This window comes from Taurulus bubalis (genome assembly GCF_910589615.1).
Source record: "Taurulus bubalis genome assembly, chromosome: 11".
NCBI lineage: Eukaryota > Metazoa > Chordata > Actinopteri > Perciformes > Cottidae > Taurulus > Taurulus bubalis.
In genome coordinates, this window is record NC_136599.1 from 13,581,155 (window position 1) to 13,598,426 (window position 17,272).

A 17,272-nucleotide genomic window follows, 5' to 3' on the forward strand; every position below is an offset into this window, starting at 1 on the left:
GGTAAATAAAACGGCTGCATATTGAGTCAGGCTCTGGTCACAGTGGGCCACATATTTAGCCTTGCACCACTACCTCACCCCCTCCCTCCCACCTCCCCTCCAGTTCCATTGATCTCCGGGCCACTGACAGATGGTCACTATCCCCCCCCCCACACACACACACACACGCGCACCCACCTCTTCCTCTTGTTACCGGGGGCAACGTGTGGAAGCAGGGAGGGGAATGGTGAGGGGGTGGTGGCATTGGCAGGTAGTTAGCGTGCTATCATTCACATAAACTCACACACACACACACACTCACACTGTCACACACTGGGGGTTGACTTTTCCAGGACACGTCCAAAGTTTTAGCTAATGGGGGTGTATTGCGAGAATGATGGCTGAGTTTGTGACTAATAGGTCAAACCAGGGTCTGAATCTGTACCTAACATCCATTATTCATTCATACACACACCCACACTGTGTTTTCTCGCTCTCTCTATTGCTCATTCTCTCCCCATCTCTCCCCCATGTCAGGATAACATCAGAGAGTGAGGGAGATATGGAAAATGGGTTGTTGTATCTGTCTGGATGAGAGGAAATACTTTCCCATCCATCATCAAACCTCTCTCTCTGTCTTCCTCCTCTCTCCTCATTTCCTCTTTCTCTCTTCACCAACTCGCCTCCTGCTGCACAGCCCCAAAGCATAGCTTGTATGACCTTGCCCCTCTGTGTGTGTGCTTCTATACTGTACTGCACATGGTGTGTGTGTGTGTGTGTGCGTGTGTGTGTGTGTGTGTGTGTGTGTGTGTGTGTGTGTGTGTGTGTGTGTGTGTGTGGTGTTTATCTGTGTCTGTGACCTTTTTCCAGTCCCTGTTGTCATGTTGCTGGCCACACCTACGCCAGGCAACCAGGTATAAGAGGGAGAAAAGGTTGGAATAAAAGGAAAGTAGAGGCTAAGAATTGAGATTCATGTGAGAAAGGTAAAAGGGGGTGACTTCATTTAGAGAGGGAGATAAATGAGGCGAGTCAGATAATACTAAGAGAAAGAGCGAGAGACACTGGAGTAAAAATAATGGTGATAGCCAATTATCTAAATATCTACCTGGCATCCCATGTGACGTATACAGTTGCATGAGTACACACATACATGAGTGTGTGTGTGTGTGTGTGTGTGTGTGTGTGTGTGTGTGTGTTAGGTGGAGGTTAATTGTAATTTAAGTATGGTATTATAGCATGAAGAAATGACCTTAACTCGGTCATTGCATGTTGTTATGGAAGCTACATGTCAGCTGTTAGCTACAGGGAGTCAAATATGGGCGTCTTGTGCCTTGAACATGTGATGTTGTGTGACAGCTACCAGCATGCACTGTGCTACTGTCCTTTTGATATTAGCCTCCAGTTGAAGGCAAAGATAATGGAGAATGCCACTGATGTCTAATCATTGGGATGTATAACCCAAGACCATCAGCTATGTACTTAAGGGATAACCAACCTCCCACACACACACAAAAGGGAGAAAAAGAAAATACTATGTTTAGCTTGCATAGTGATTTAGGATTAGTTTCAGTATAATCTGTTTTCTTTAATCGGACATACATGTTTTACCACTAAGAGATGAGGAGCTTTTCATTAATTGGATTGAGAGAATTACTTAACTTGTGTGTCCATGGACAGCAGCTCTGGACTTGCATAAATAATTCTCCCAAGTGCAGCATGTTTTATACGATATCTTGTTGACAGTATTAGCATTAAGGTAAAACATAGATGCAGAGGATGATGAACTCTGTAAATTCTGCCAATATAATGCACCGACCTGAATGGCACCCTGCAGCATATATTGCTAGGGTAATCAAATACACTGAACCTCAGATGTGTGCCACTAATGACACCTCCCAGTCCCATCAGCACCCATAACGAAGTGAATGGAAGAGGGTAAGCTCCCTAAAGCAGTGGCCTTTCCCAGCATGGGGCAGGCTCGGTTTAGAGAGGTGCTGTCTAAAGACACCAAGCAAGCCTCCGGATTAGGACATGCAAAAAGATAATGAGAAGATTCAGCCTCCATTCCACTAATCACACATCATCTATCACCCTGGAAAAGGCCAGCTATCAAGGATATAAAATGAATTACAGATTAAAGGAAAGGACATCTGTTTGGATGAAGATTTAGGTATTAGGGGGAATTGTCCTTTATCAAGGATTAGATAGAGAAAATAGCTTTAGGTTAGAAGATTGGAGATGCTGTATAGTTTTGGTGTTGGAAGAGCTGATCATAGGAATTGGGGGACTGTTACTTACATGTGACAATTAGGACTCAGCAGAGGAGAAGTAAATAACACTCAGTGACACATACATGCTCATAAAAGAAGCCTTGACTACCAACCTGCTTGTTATTTTAGTGACATTGTATCGTTTGTGTGGTTGATGGCTACTCGTGGGAGACGATGCATCCTAGTCAGCTGTCTGCGGAACAATAAACCCCACAGAGGAATCGGCAAAGCCTAAAAAAGACACACACAGAGGCAAACACAGGCGCACACACACAATCCTGTTCAAGAGAACTTAACAGCGCTGCAGGAAATCACAAAGCAGCTGCAGCTTTAAATATCCAAAGCTCACACAAACACACACTCACTGATATCCTCTCCTGTCTACTCCCCTGTATTCATCTTTTTGGCAGTGACAGGTATTTTTCATTCTTAGTTACTCAGTCCCTCCACTGTGATTGCAGTGTTGCTGAGTCTCTAATGTGATGCGGGTGCGGCCAGAGCGGCTGGTTCCACCCCGGGCTTCGCTGACTGAGGGATTCAAGGCAGTCGTCCTCCCATCGAGGAGGCGGTGACAAGCCAAATAAATGCAACTGCCAAGGAAAGTGAGGAATAAAGCATCCCTCCGATTCTTTCTCCCTCTCTTCCTCTTTCACTCTTTTAACTCTGATGTGAGTTGACGGGTAGCAGTGTTCTGTCACCAGTCAGAGAGCAGAGAGGATATTTCTGGTACAAGTGTTTCAGTAGGACAGAGGACACTCTTTCTCGTGTGATGGAGGGCCTTTGTCACCAGTAGAAAGTAGAAAGGAAGAGTTGCACATGGTTGCATGTATGATAGTGCATTTTCTCTATGTTTCCGTTTGTGTGCGTGTGTGTGTGTGTGTTTACAATGCATTGTGGTCAGTCTCTTAATGCAGGAGTCATTGCATTAGTGCTGTCTGCTTCCTGACATCCTCTTTCTAAATCATATTAGTACAGTCTGTGTGTTTTCAGCTCTTACATAACATGCAGACTCTCACATGCTGCTTATCACTCAAACAAAACAAGCATACATATAAGCCTGGTAGGCACAGTTCTACTCATAAAACAAAATGTAAGTTTGTGTGTGTGTGTGTGTGTGTGTGTGTGTGTGTGTGTGTGTGTGTGTGTGTGTGTGTGTGTGTGTGTGTGTGTGTGTGTGTGTTGGTGTGTGTGTGCGTGTTGGTGTGTGAGAGATTAAGGAAGTCAAACTTTATTTATAAAGCACCTTTTTTTAACACAGGATACAACAATTTTTCACAGTACTGACGGTAAAGAAAACACAAATTCCAAGTGCAAAGCAAAAAAGAAAAACCTATAAACACAATGCGCTTTGGAACAAAAATAGCATACAGCAAACAGTTACCGCACAGATGAAACTTTGAATTTGAACATTTATAAAATGTATAGAAACATTTACTTTTGAAATGATAGAAAAGCCAACTTAAAGAATTACATTTTTTAGATACAGCAGATTGAATATGAGTATTTTTTGCCAAAGTATGGGTGCTAGGACAGCAAAAGAGATACAAAAAAGGGAGATGAGGACTCAATGAGTTATCTAGGCCGCTTTGTGATGAGGAAGACTTTTTAGTATTCATCTGTTTCTGTTCTATTTGTGTTTTCCTCTTCTGAAAGGTCTCAGATAATAGTGCCCTTTGTTACTGATGTAGCTGTGTGCAAGTTTTAGCTGCTGTATGGAAACAGTATTAGTCGCGCACACACTGAGTCTTGTGACGGTATTGTGGTTAGCTGACATTAGTGACAATGCTAATGCAGTGTCAGTGGTTTGGGCCAAAGCTGAACCAACAACTAGAAGCAAACAGAAACTTTACCTGGGAATATCTCCTCATTTGCTGAACTATAAATATACTTGGACCATCTCCTATAATATGGATACATATGTTTTTGTAATGTCTCATTAAGTCACATATCTGGATACATAAAAAGTAGATTTTGCTCACCAATCGCAAAAACTTCATATGGAAGTTGTCAGGCTTGAATTGGAAGCTGAGTTTTACACCGTCTGTGCACAATCTTCAAAATTGAGTTTGAGTTAATCTGTAAACAACACATAACAGCCATTGAGGCCAAATTGTAAACATAGAGTTTGAGTGGAGATTCCTTCCAATATCTCTGGATTTATTGGACCACCATTGCTTCATGGCAATATTAGAAACACAATATCTTTCTATCAATGTACCTTGAAATCAGGAATTTACCAGATAACTCTCAGCGTTTTCACTCACAAAAGACTAATTGATTTACCTGAGAAAATACATGATTTTGTAAAACACCAGCGGAGTTACTTGCTTATTGCTGTCATGAGTTCTACCTTCTTACCCATCACCTTATTAACCGTGCAGGCACTGCACACAGTGTGCAGACTGTCTGTCTGACATGTGAGATCGGAGCTGCAGCTGGGTTTAAGCACATCGTAAAATAGAGTTTCACAGGAAACAACCCTCTTGAACAAAAATACACCTCCAACATTGCCACACATTATGGTCTGCCTTGGCTCGTTGCCGCTGTGTAGTAAGTGTGTGGCTGTGTGTCGGTTTCAATGTGTGTGCGACTCGGTCTGTATTTAGAGTTTTCATGCATACACAGGAAGCACAAGAGATACTGCTGAAAGCTTAAGATATTTAGCTTTCATGATGCATCTCAAACAAACAAACCTCAGGTGATATTTGTTTGACAGCCACATCTGCCTGCCACATGTGTTTATGTGTGCTGTATGAGTTTTAGATTGTGCCTTTCTTTATCTTTTTACTCTCAAGGCCCCTCACACACATGTAATCTTCTGCAGTGCAGCTCGTCACAAAGGAATACACACACTCATTCCTCTTGGTGTGTTGAAGCCTAGGCTAGAGGTGATATGTCCTTTTGGTTTTACCACGGTGAGGTCTCGACCATCTTCTCTGAGAAAGTAAACTTCTCTCAAGTCATTCAAAGCCTCATCAGCTTCCCTCTAAGCATAGAGCGCTCTGACTTCTAAGCAGATAGGGCTGTGGTTACAGAGATATGGAGAGTGTGTTGATGTGTGTTTGTGTCAGTGTTCAGTGTTCAGAGCCAGGTTTTGGGGTTGTGGAGATCTGGGCTGAAAGGATACGAGGGAAACGATTGCTGCACAGAGGATTCTGAATCTATCAGTAATGTTTTCAGCTGTCTCTTCACATGTCTGTGTTTCTAACACAGGCAATGCGTTGCTCATCCTCTCTGTGTCTGGAGAGGAATCTACTACTCCATAAGGGTTTCCAATTTGAAATGGATTTTAACACGGTCAGCTGCCCCAACCCACTGTTGACTATCTTTCAATATCTTGCTCCCACTTGTGCACACTAATAACACACTAATCATGTGTTCAACCATTGTACTTGAACCAAAAACTGAGTACACAGATGCAGTATTGTGCTCCGATATGCTCATTAGCCATTCATGCCACGTATCAGATATGATCTTCAAGGGTCTAATATCCTGTTGCGACATCCCGGCGAAGCGGATGAACTTTAGTGCATGTGTGTTTGTGCGTGGATTCCCATTTGGGTGCATTAGTGTGTTTGTCCGCCTTGACCAGATGTGCAGGAATGGCTGTATGTTGTAATGCTTCCTGTTTTGCTTACTGTTTTAGGTCAGCAGATGGCTGTGATGCTACACTGAGTGGAGGACAGAAAGAGAGAACACAGGGAATGCTATACTAAATTGTCTTGTCAAACAAAATTCAAGATATTGAACCATTTTAGTAGCTTAGCAGCTTCATATTCACATTGTGACAGGTGTATATCTGGGTTATCACATGCTCAACATGTTTCACCTTTCCATGTTTTGCCACCATGCCCCAAAGAAATATCCTCAAAAAGAGCATGACGTAAAAACTTGAACAATAACAAAAAACACAAAGGCTTTACTTGCATCCTGTTTGTGTGATTATTGTATGTCATTTGTCAGGAATGCTGTAAAAACACTTTGGAAACCTATTACTATTTTAAAGACTTGCACACATCGCTGGATGTGCAGAACTTTGATGATGCAGTAGCGGCGAGGCTCAATCACGCACATCTATCTCATGATAAGGGCACTGTGGCCCGGGGAGTGTTACGGTGACACTAACATATGTGCATGCACGTGGCCGAGACAAGGACAAATGAACTCTGGAAGGAAGGAAGGAAAGAATAGAATCAGGAGCCATTACTCAAACCTATATTCTTAGACATACTGACAAACTGTACCTCTCGCTGGTAAAGACACACACTCCCATGCGAACAAATGCATGAATATGCATTCACAGCCACCGCACAGAAACACACTGTCAAAGAAGGATGCCATGTTGCTGCACAAACACATAATGGGAGACTAGTCCTGCAAGGACAAAGCCATTAGTGGGTCTTTGGAGAGGTTGTTGTTCTCTTTCTAATGGAGAGGAGAGTCAAGTGACCCAAGAGAGGAAACCAAGTGGACAGCAGTTTTGTTCTTATTTTTTAATTTACTATGTCTGCTAGCCAAGTAACCATCAGGGCTTTACATTATGAAACATACTTTTTCAACTTCCTCTACTTTTAAGGGATAAGGGATATATTTTTCATATTGTCAGGTATTACCCATAGCCAGTGCCTAACATAGTTTATTTATCTGTGCCACAGATGTCCATTATTGTCCAAAGACTATTAAAAACACATATATCACTCACACTGTTGCACTGGATGACATGTTCCTTCATTATTGATGAACACTTGCACTGTATTTTGTTTTCATATACTGTCCTTCTGCGAACTATTCTCACTCCTGCACTGACTTTTATAAATCTTCAGCTGCAAATAGTCCACAACAAACCCATTTAATCCTGTTGGAATCATTTTTGCTAAAACTACAGTAGATTATTTCACTTTACAAATATACAGTATATTATATTTTGATTCACATTATATTGATCTTCATTATGAACAAATAAGCTTGACGCTGAGAGGCTATTGAGAGCCTGACTAATGCATTGGTGGTTGTTATCGTTTCATGAGATTCACATGGGACAATTCTGAGTTAGAATAAATGGATTTCTAGATCAACACATGTCCTGCGTTTGACTTATTAAGCGCCATGTGAATGTCTGTCTAAGCTTTGCTGTCTTGAAGATTAAAAAACAAGCTCCTTAATGTTTCTGCTGATTCAAAAGCCAGCCATTCAGTTTAATGGACTTGTGACCTGACCACTTCAACACAATAAGCTTCCACTTGTTACCATTGTGCATTTATGTTGTCATATGTATTTGGAAGTCGGCACAATAGGCCAAAATAAAATGCCCTTGTTCATCCTCTACACCTTCACTTTCTATTTGTTTTGCTTATTTTCGGTCCGTCTTTCCTTGTTTTGTCTGAGAGCAGACTTTCATCAGGATGCAGAGGTTGTCCCACACGTGCAGTACATGCATGCAATTACAACAACACTCTCCCTCAAACCTGCTGACTCTCATTTCAAGAGTCTCAGTGGTCCATTATGACTGGCTCCTCAGCTAGTCTTATAGCCTTTTCAGAGTTGGAGTGTGTGTTCACAAGTGTATTGAGATGGGAAGGTGTCGCACCCTGGTTCGTGCACATATATGGACATGCATACGGGCACTTCTACACGCATACACACACACTCAGTTTAAAACAGATCAGTGTAATTCATCTACACCCCTGGGGAGCTGCCAGGGCTGACAGGGATATTTGCATCCCTAATTCCCCCATCACCGCCACCGCACATCTTCCCCCTACATGCCAGCTGGGACCAGCAGGGCCAGGGCAGAGGCATGGCAGGAAGCGTTTTACAGACACGCGCACACATCCACATAGGCACATGCGCAATCATGCAGACCGTATCGAATCAATTTGACACCGATGTTAAACAAAGCTCATGTTTAGGGTAATTAAAATCGCCCAATTGAAGTTTGCATATGTGTGAGTGTGACTGAATGTGTCAGACTTTTGTCTGTGTTTGCATTTTTAAAGACTTCTTTGTTCCCATTAAACCTTTGTATGAACAAATTACAAGAATTTAATATTTTAAAGCTGATATGTGGCTCTTTATATCTTGAATTTCCCTACTGTGCTTGGCTGCCTTTCATGTGTGCAGCGCCAGCAGAACAAAGTAGTTCTGTTTCTGCATATATTTTTTTGTCATGTAGCATTTGCACTGTGTGAATGTGAGTGTCGAGTGTATGTGAGTGTGAGCAGCAGAAGGCTGGATCACAATGACTTCCTCATCTCTCCACTGAGCAGCCTGTCCCCAGGGCTGCCTAATCAATTGCCTATACGTGGCCATTCTCTTCAGGAGAAATCAATCTAGCTTTGTAAATCGGGTCTGGTGCAAGTGTGTGTGCATGTGAGTAGCCACTGTGCAAATACATATGTGTGTATGTGAGAACAGTGTTCAGTCTGCAGCTGTTGTTGAGATTGACACCTCTGGCAGCTCACGATTTGCCCTCCTCACTCATTAGCATGGTCTTTACCTCCTCTCCAGCCAGCTGGACTGTTTATATGAGGGGTGGTTATGAATGGAGTGTGTGAGGGAGGGAGGGAGGGGGTTGAGTCTTTTCAGGGTTATTTGTTAGTAGATTGCTTCAGTATATCGAATATGTATAAAAGGGGAATTTATTTTGAATATTTAACAGGACAAAGAGTCGACAGCCATGCTAGCGTCCCTGTCTGGCTGTATTTAGGCACAGCTGGGCATTGAGATAAATGCTAATGGAAGCATGATAATACACTCACAATGACGATGCAAACATGCTGTTGCTCTCCAGGTATAATGCTTACCATGTTTACTAGGTTAGTGCTAACATTTGCTAATGAGCACAAAACACAAAGTACATATGAGGCTGATGGGAATGTCATTAGCTTTACAGATATTTGAATATCTCCTTATTTTGTTGTTTTTGTGTTTATCACTAATGGCATATGACACAATATATTCATCAACATCTGAAAAGGAAGCATGGGGATTGTATTAAGTGCAGAGAACTGCTGATGGACGACCAACCAGCCAGACCTGCCGGACCAAACGTCACCAAACTGCCGCAGGGAGGAGCGGGAGGAGATCCAAGATATGAGCTAAACTAACCCAGCTAAGACTTAAGGCTACTTCACTTCCCAGCATACTGCTGGCTGTCCGGTCGCAGAAAACTAAGATGGATGAAATCAGCAGGAGGTCGGTGACTATTGAGCCCACAACTTCATCGTTCATCCCGGATCAAGTTGCATTTGACAGCGCAAGACTCTGGACGAGAGGAGGTGGACTATGTGTTTACATCATGATGCTTGGTGCTCGAACACAGTCAAAGGATGATGTTTTTTTAATGTGAAGATGTCGTCCATATTATCTGCACAGAGAATTATTTTTGTTGCTGCTGTTTACATTTCTCCTGATGCAAAATTTTAAAATGCACTACAGAAATGTACTACTGTTTTTGTTTTGTTTTGTTTCACGCAAAACCACAAATGTGAACCTCATGGTGGTGCTAAAGTCAAGATTCATTTTCTGGGCTCCATGTATGGCCATGTTCTTTTCTGTAGATATTCCACTTGAACCCAAAATGTCAATCGTTGCGAGGAAATGGCATGGGATCACCAAAGTCAACGGAGCATGATTGCCGGTACAAAGTTCTATGACAATCCATCCAATGGTGGTTGCAGTTGAGATATGTATTCAGTGCAGACAAAGTGATGGACCACGACCCTGTTAACTATCTAATTCCCTTTTAGAAATGTCTTTAAAGCGAAGATTTTAACTTGAGGAATGAGCTACGCATGTTCTTTTAATCAATTGAGAAACTTGAAAAAGGTTAACTGTAGATATGTTTGACAAGAACGACTTTGTAACACAGTCGTGATAGTGAAAGTACAATTAATGTTTTTTTATTTATATTTTCTTCTTACATTATTGTTCAGTTGTAGTAAATGATCTTGCTGTGCTCATTTGGGAGTCAGCTGGCCAGTTCTAATGGTCTATTGACCTGAACCTCAGGGGTAAACAGACTGTCCCATATCTTACCACTATAACTCTTTTATTACCATCCCCCATCTCATATAAATACACAGAGCCGGAGAGAGAGAGAGCAAGGGTCAAGGTCCCGTGATGCAGCTTAGGTGTCCTGATTAGTTCACTGTCTATGTGATAGAGAACATGTAGTTTCTTCCTGGTTCTCAGTCCTATGTCTGACTATTGCATGTATATGAAAATCCTATGATAGTAGCAATACAACTGTGAGCAGGAGCCCATATCAAGCTCTCAGATCGACACGTTTTGGAGTAAAACGTTTAAAGTGAAACATGTTTTGCTTTCTGAGCATGAATGCATGGTGTCTGTATCACTAAGTGGTTGAACCACTTTGGTTCTTATATTGCTTCCAATCTTCCAACCCACAGGGGGAATTATCTGTATACACTCTCTCTCATACACACACACACACACACACACACACACACACACACACACGTATAAATCAGCAGTCTGGCTGCATAGTCAAACATGAATCTATAGCCCAATCTGAGCAGATTACAACAGCAGGGGGTGAAACAAATACCAATTTGTTCCCTGGTGGGTTTAAGTGAGAAAGGCTTTTGGTTTATTCTGGGGCAAAGGGGCACAGTGCAATGAATAGGCACCAGGGCATTGTGACATTGCTTAGAGAGGAGGGAAAGATGGATCCAGACAGATGTACATTGGCTGGAGTGTGAGACCTGTCTGGTCTTAAAGGTCTCCTTTGTTGTTTTGTCTGTCTGACTGCCATCATATTTAATTTAGTTTGCTCCACTGCCATCTGGAAAAACAACTGTGTGTACCCTGTCGCTACTAGTCTTGTCTTTTCCTTTTTTAGTTCTCATTATTTTTTCCTTTTGTAGATTTATGTTTCTTTGTTTTATTTGATGATTTGGTGTAATCTTAGATTTTGGTCACTGAGGAACTACTATGACTAATGATCAGTCTGCATGGTTAGTTTTGAGCACCGTCAATAGATGACATATCCATGATCATCATTCATCAACTCATATATGGTCATATTTCATAGTGTATTTATGTACCTCCATGTGCATTTATACAAACGTTATACAATGTAAATGTTTAAACAGGTAGACAGTGTTTTTGTCATTCACTAATGTTGCACCATGGCATTTCGTGTCTAAAAATATTCCTGTGTGTATGTGCCTCTGCAGACCCGGAGTCCCAGAGGAAGAGGACCGTGCAAAATGTTCTGGACCTTCGACAAAACCTGGAGGAAACCATGACCAGCCTGAGAGGAGTGCAGCTCAGCCACAGGTCAGCCACACACACACACACACACACACACACACACACACACACACACACACACACACACACACACACACACACACACACACACACACACACACACAGTACAATAGAAACAAAAGGAGAAGACAAGCAAAGCAAACAAGTTAGACTGAACAGCCGTTGAGATGGGCAGATTCATGTTGACATTGCTAACTTGTGTTCGGGTGTGGTGGTTAACTGCCTGTGGGCTTTCAGATCAATATCAGTATACCTGATAGACCAGTAGCCGTTTGTCTTTTTCTGCCTGCTCTGCTTACCCTCTGCGTTGGTTAACACGGAACTGAAGCAGGATTAGCTCAAAGCTGACTTCAAAGCCGACCCTGCCAATGCACACTCACGACTTATATTCAGACACACGGCAATACGTGTGTTAATGTTGTGATTAAGGGTATGTGAGCTTTCAGGTGTCCTCTCCCTCCCTCGGCTCCCTGTCTTTCATTGACTGATTCTGATTGCATTCAGCGTGTCTTCAGGTTTTGTCCTTGAGAGCTTCCCCTCTGTCTGCCTGTCCGTGCATCTCCTGCCATGTATCCTCTCTCTGTCCCTCAGTGTGAGCTCCCTACATGAAGAGCAAATCAGCAGATGGTTCCCTACTGGAATACATTTCCTTTGCCATTCATACTTTCATTGTAGTGTAATAACCTTGAATCACTTCCCGCTGTCCCTGAAGACATATTCTGCTATGAGGCCTAAAGCCTGTCGGTGGAGGTTTCCTGTGAAAACAAGTTGTCATATTTCCTGTAAAGAAAACGAGTGTTTAGAGTGTGAGATTTGCATGAATTAAACAAATGGATTGGGGAGCAAGCACATTGTTTTGTCTACACATACTTTCCCTGATATATACCGAATGCATAACAAGAAAAAAGCCTGTGAAAATCTATTCTGACAAGTCGAGAAGCATCCTCTCTCTCATCCTCCCTCTACGTCTTTCCTGCCTGTTTTAAAGTTAGTGTGCAAGCATTTCATTCCTTCTATTGATGGTTTTTGTGGCGATAATTCTTTATCCTGCAGACAAGATTAATTTCAATGTAGCAGGCAAATGCATGTACTGTCACACAGTTTGAGAGCCAGTAACTTTTAATATGATAATGCTCATCATTCTCAACCTAAGCACTAAGCAGAGATGAGCTGTGCTGCTTTAGCACAGGGAATGCATGATACTGTGCTACTAGTGATGCTGGAATTTGTAGACTCACACAAATGGCAGTGTATAGGGCACAAAGGAACATAAAGGCATGTTTGCTGATATGGATATAACATTAATGCACAATACAAATGTGTGTACAAATATGCAAAGGCACACACAGACACCTGGAAACCAACTAATCCCTAAACCCGTGTAAAATCAATATACAGCCTTATACACTCAGATCCTTCTGAGAGAACAGGATGCAACATGTTCTTGACATTTTCATCCCTTTAGGAGAGCACAGTGCTGTGAATACTTCCCATCAATCCCTAAAACGTATTTCCTCTTTTTCGTTCCATAGCTGTGTGGAGGGGAGCATGTGCTACGACAGCGATGAAGCTGCCGCCTTCTCAATTTCCAGTCTATCAAACCGCTCCTCTCCGTTGTCGTGGCGCCAGGGTCAAGCCAGCCCCCGACTCCAGGCCGGTGAAGCTCCGTCCACAGGTAACAGCCAGCTGGACGTTCCCCTCCGGATCAGCCACACTGCTCGCATCCAACTAATCGAAGCGCTGGACAGCTCAGATCCGTCCCTTCTGAAGGGAGATTACCTCAGAAACAGCGGCCTCGGCACGAAGAGTACAAACGAGGATGACGATGACGGAGATGATGATGATGATATTGATGATCTCGGGAATGGGTAAGTTGTGTTCTTTTTCATTCGAAAATGATGTGTTATGCCTGCTTCTTTAATCTGAGGAGCATAAAGATTATTGTATGACCTCGTGACTCGTAGCTTGCCTCGTAGCCTGCAGCAATCAGGATACACGTGTCTTTTTAATGATCTCAGCATTGCTTGTGAGGTGAATCCTGCCACCTGCCAACTGTTACAACCCCGCAGCTGTAGACCCGCCCGTAGCTAGTGGTTTACCAGCACATCAAAGCCTTGATCAGCCCATCCGTAATGCATTACAAGCCCCGCTCATAGTGTCTGCCCTGACACTGGCAGCTGGCTCTGCCCTCGTCAGAAAGCAGCCCTCTGGCACAGTCCAGGAGTGATGTCACAATCATCGAGCCCCCTTGCTGAGATCATTCTGTCAAATTCAACAGCGAGCCCGCCGGCTTTGCCAGCAGGCTTCAATGTGGAGGACCCCTCACAGCGTTGGCTCACTAGAACCCCCTGGCAGCTGGAATGCAGGTGTCTTTGGAAAACTGGTCACTCTTTCTGATTTACCAACTCTGGATTAGTCAGAGCGGTCGGGGTCAGAATGAGTTTTGAGTTAAACAAGCCTTGGATCAAAGGATTTAATGTTGAGATCACATCGGCAAACAATGTGAACTGTTTCAGCTTAGTTTATCAGAAATGTTCTTCGGCATGTTTGTTGTGTTGCGTAGTGGTTGTTACCTTTCACACTCATCACACATACACACATGTCTGCTTTCTGTCTGCACGGGGCTGCGTCAGCACATTCTGAGCAGTTTACAGAGAAATGGTCTCCGTCCTTCGTTTGTTATCTGCTGTAAAATGAACTGGAGAGAAATGTGAATGTGTTTGGGTGTCTGTCTGATAATTATTGATTATGTATTGTGCCTTTGTGAATAATGTTTTATTTTGCCAACTGAATCAGAGTGGCTGCTGTTTCTGTTCAACTTGTTCCTTAGCTCCTTGAGTCTTCGACAGTCTGTCTCACAACACATTACCTTGGGACTTCATGACCAATCGAGATTCACAGTTTCACGTCAATCCACAAATAGAGAAAAATAAGTTTAGAGGAGTGAAGAATTACCTAAATTGTGTTCCCTGGACTTTCTTTGTTAGTTTTGGAGAACTTGCATCAGGAGGTATGAAACAACAATTTTAACTCGGTTGCACACACAGCATCACTCTCAACACAGCAAAGAAAAACACATTATCTCATTGCAAACTAGGATTCTGGCAGTGTTTCAGTGTAACGCTGCAGAACTCGTCCAATTAAAAAAAAAATCCTCTACTGGCCACCGCTTGCCATCTCTCTGGTAACCACAAAAATGCCCCCCCAGTCACCAGGAAATCAATTGCAACACGATTCAGATCCCTGCAGTGTTATTGTGTATCTGGTCAAGGTCTCCAATTAGTGGTTATACAAGTTTATATTGTGCTTTGTGTGAGGATGCAAAACAAAAGATTGAGAAAGAGTGATCAACAGACAGACACACAGCACAAGCTTGCAGACAGAAAAAGTATGCAAAAAATAAAATATAAAAAAATCTAAGAAATTCAGAGCATATCTAGTGCCTCCACACAGCTCTCAATATGACGAAGGCTATGTAACAAAGCATAGAGAAGCCGGGATAACAACACACACAGAGGGAGAGTGACTTCATTCAGCTAGACATTACTCCTCTATATCTTTACATTGCAAATAGTTGTTTACTGCTATATTAATGCTCTCAATATTGTATTCAGAACTTTTACGATACAATTGTTAATTAGTTAGGACATTAAAGTAAATGTGAGATAACAATATTAACTTAAAAGATGCATAAGACGAGCCTTTAGGCAAGGCGTGGAATAATCTAATGTAACCCAAAACAACCGTTAATTGATCCTTGACTTGTAGAAATCAATCACGTTTGAGATATGATTTTTTTTGGTTAAGATATATATTATATTGCTGCAATGAAAATCCCCTGAAGGCTCCTGAAGTTTCCCCTTACAAATTCCTACAAGTGACATATTTGTATCAAAAAATGCCCCAAAAATATTCAATTCACCATAGAAAACAGAAAAGCAGCAACTACTCCTATTTCTCGAAAGTTTGGCATTTCAGAGTGACACATATACAACTATTATCTTTTATCCTAATTCATTTTCAAGACCACAACTAATATCGTAATCGACCTTAATTTAATCATGTATGTGATTATTTTGAGTCTGTAAACTGCAGGCTGTAGTCTGTTTCCGACTTCACACTAGAGGGCAGGCTTGTGCTTGTTCCCTCTCTCCCCAAGTAAACTTGAAGGAGCACCATGCTGGATTACTTTCCCTTATCTCATTATTTATTACACGTACTCATCCATTATACATAGAGGCACTTCCCCTGTCATACAGAGGTCACACCACATTTCCATATCTCATCCCAGCATATATAATACATAGGATTTCCCCACATAAATTATGTATCACAAACACACATATGTTCTTTGTTTGGGTTATGTAGTAGTCATCTCTTTGTTCTGTTAAATTATGAGGAAAAAGTGTCTCAAAATATAAGCATTCCGCCATAAACACATATGGGTGAGCGGGATTTGACTCATCATGGGGTCTCACTGTGAGTCACTGTATAGGCATGACTCACAAGCCCATACAAAGGTAAGTTTACTGTGACTGTACCGTGACCTGCCTCACACACAGACCCTATACTCTCTCTCTCTCGCACACACACACACACACACACCCACACACACACACACACACACACACACACTGAGTCAAGACCCCTTAAGTCAGTTATCCGTTTCCTGTACTTTTCTAGCTTGGGCCTCTTCTTGACTGAAGAGTACAATTTCAGTCACACACACACACACACACTCACTCGCACACGTCATTCTCACCGGGAAACAGCGAGAAGGGGACGATGAACAGGTCATTCCCCGTAGCGTGTAATGAGGTGTGGTCTAGTGTAAGATTTACACTTAAACTGGTTTATTACATTTTATTTTTCATTAATTGAAGTTTAATGTCAAAGACGTTGCTGGCAGTAATTAACCAACAATTATGGTAAGACTGAAATGGCTTTAGCTGCAAGATGCAGATACATGGATCTGTACCTGAAGGAAGCTGATTTGTTAATACAGAATCCTGTTGAGACATTTTACCTATTTTTTCTTTCAGAGTTTGGGGTGAACATTTCATGAGACTTTTGCCACAAAAGAAAATACATTATTCTTTATGGCACTTACGTCCAATTATCAAACTTATCATTGTTCTACCCATTTACAAGTTGGTTTCACAAATGTAGTGCCTTGTTCACAGTCATTGTAACTTATATTTGTAACACCTCATCTGCATCACAGCCTGTGATTGATAGAAACAATATTGTCCTATTTTCATAATAGAGAAAAGTGAGCAGTCCACTGTCTTAAGCTAACACCACAAAGCACAGCGGAGGAAATGCTTTGCCATTAGCGTATTTCTCTCGAGATCAAGAGTTAGTCTTTGTAGTACTGTTGAGTCTGTGAAAGTGCATAGGGGAGTAAATTGGAAGCATCTTGAAATACTCATGGCCAAAGACACTGTGCTCAGAATAGGCGAATATTGGCTATATGTGTGTGTGTATGAGTGTGTCACAGAGTGTGATTGATAGTTGGTATTGATGCCATTACCACTTGGAGCGGTGATAACGGGCTCAAAACGCACACACAAATGTGCAGACGATTGGATGAGCGTGTGGCTTGTTTTTGCCCAGTGGGCGCAGACGCTTTTGCTTTTTGGATGAAGAAGCTCCCATTACTAAATGCGCAGTATCCATGGTTACGCTCCTAGACAAGCTGGTTCACTGCACTAAACGACTGAATT

The 17,272-nt window shown here is 42.2% G+C and overlaps 1 protein-coding gene across 1 annotated transcript in view; it reads left to right on the top strand.

Moving 5' to 3' along the window:
* nav1a (neuron navigator 1a) overlaps positions 1-17,272 on the top strand; it is a 73,551-nt gene that overhangs the window by 12,680 nt on the left and 43,599 nt on the right. The window contains exons 4-5 of the mRNA XM_079226777.1: positions 11,450-11,552; positions 13,079-13,414. Coding sequence (XP_079082903.1) covers positions 11,450-11,552; positions 13,079-13,414 — 439 coding nt within the window. The remainder of the gene's footprint in view (positions 1-11,449; positions 11,553-13,078; positions 13,415-17,272) is intronic.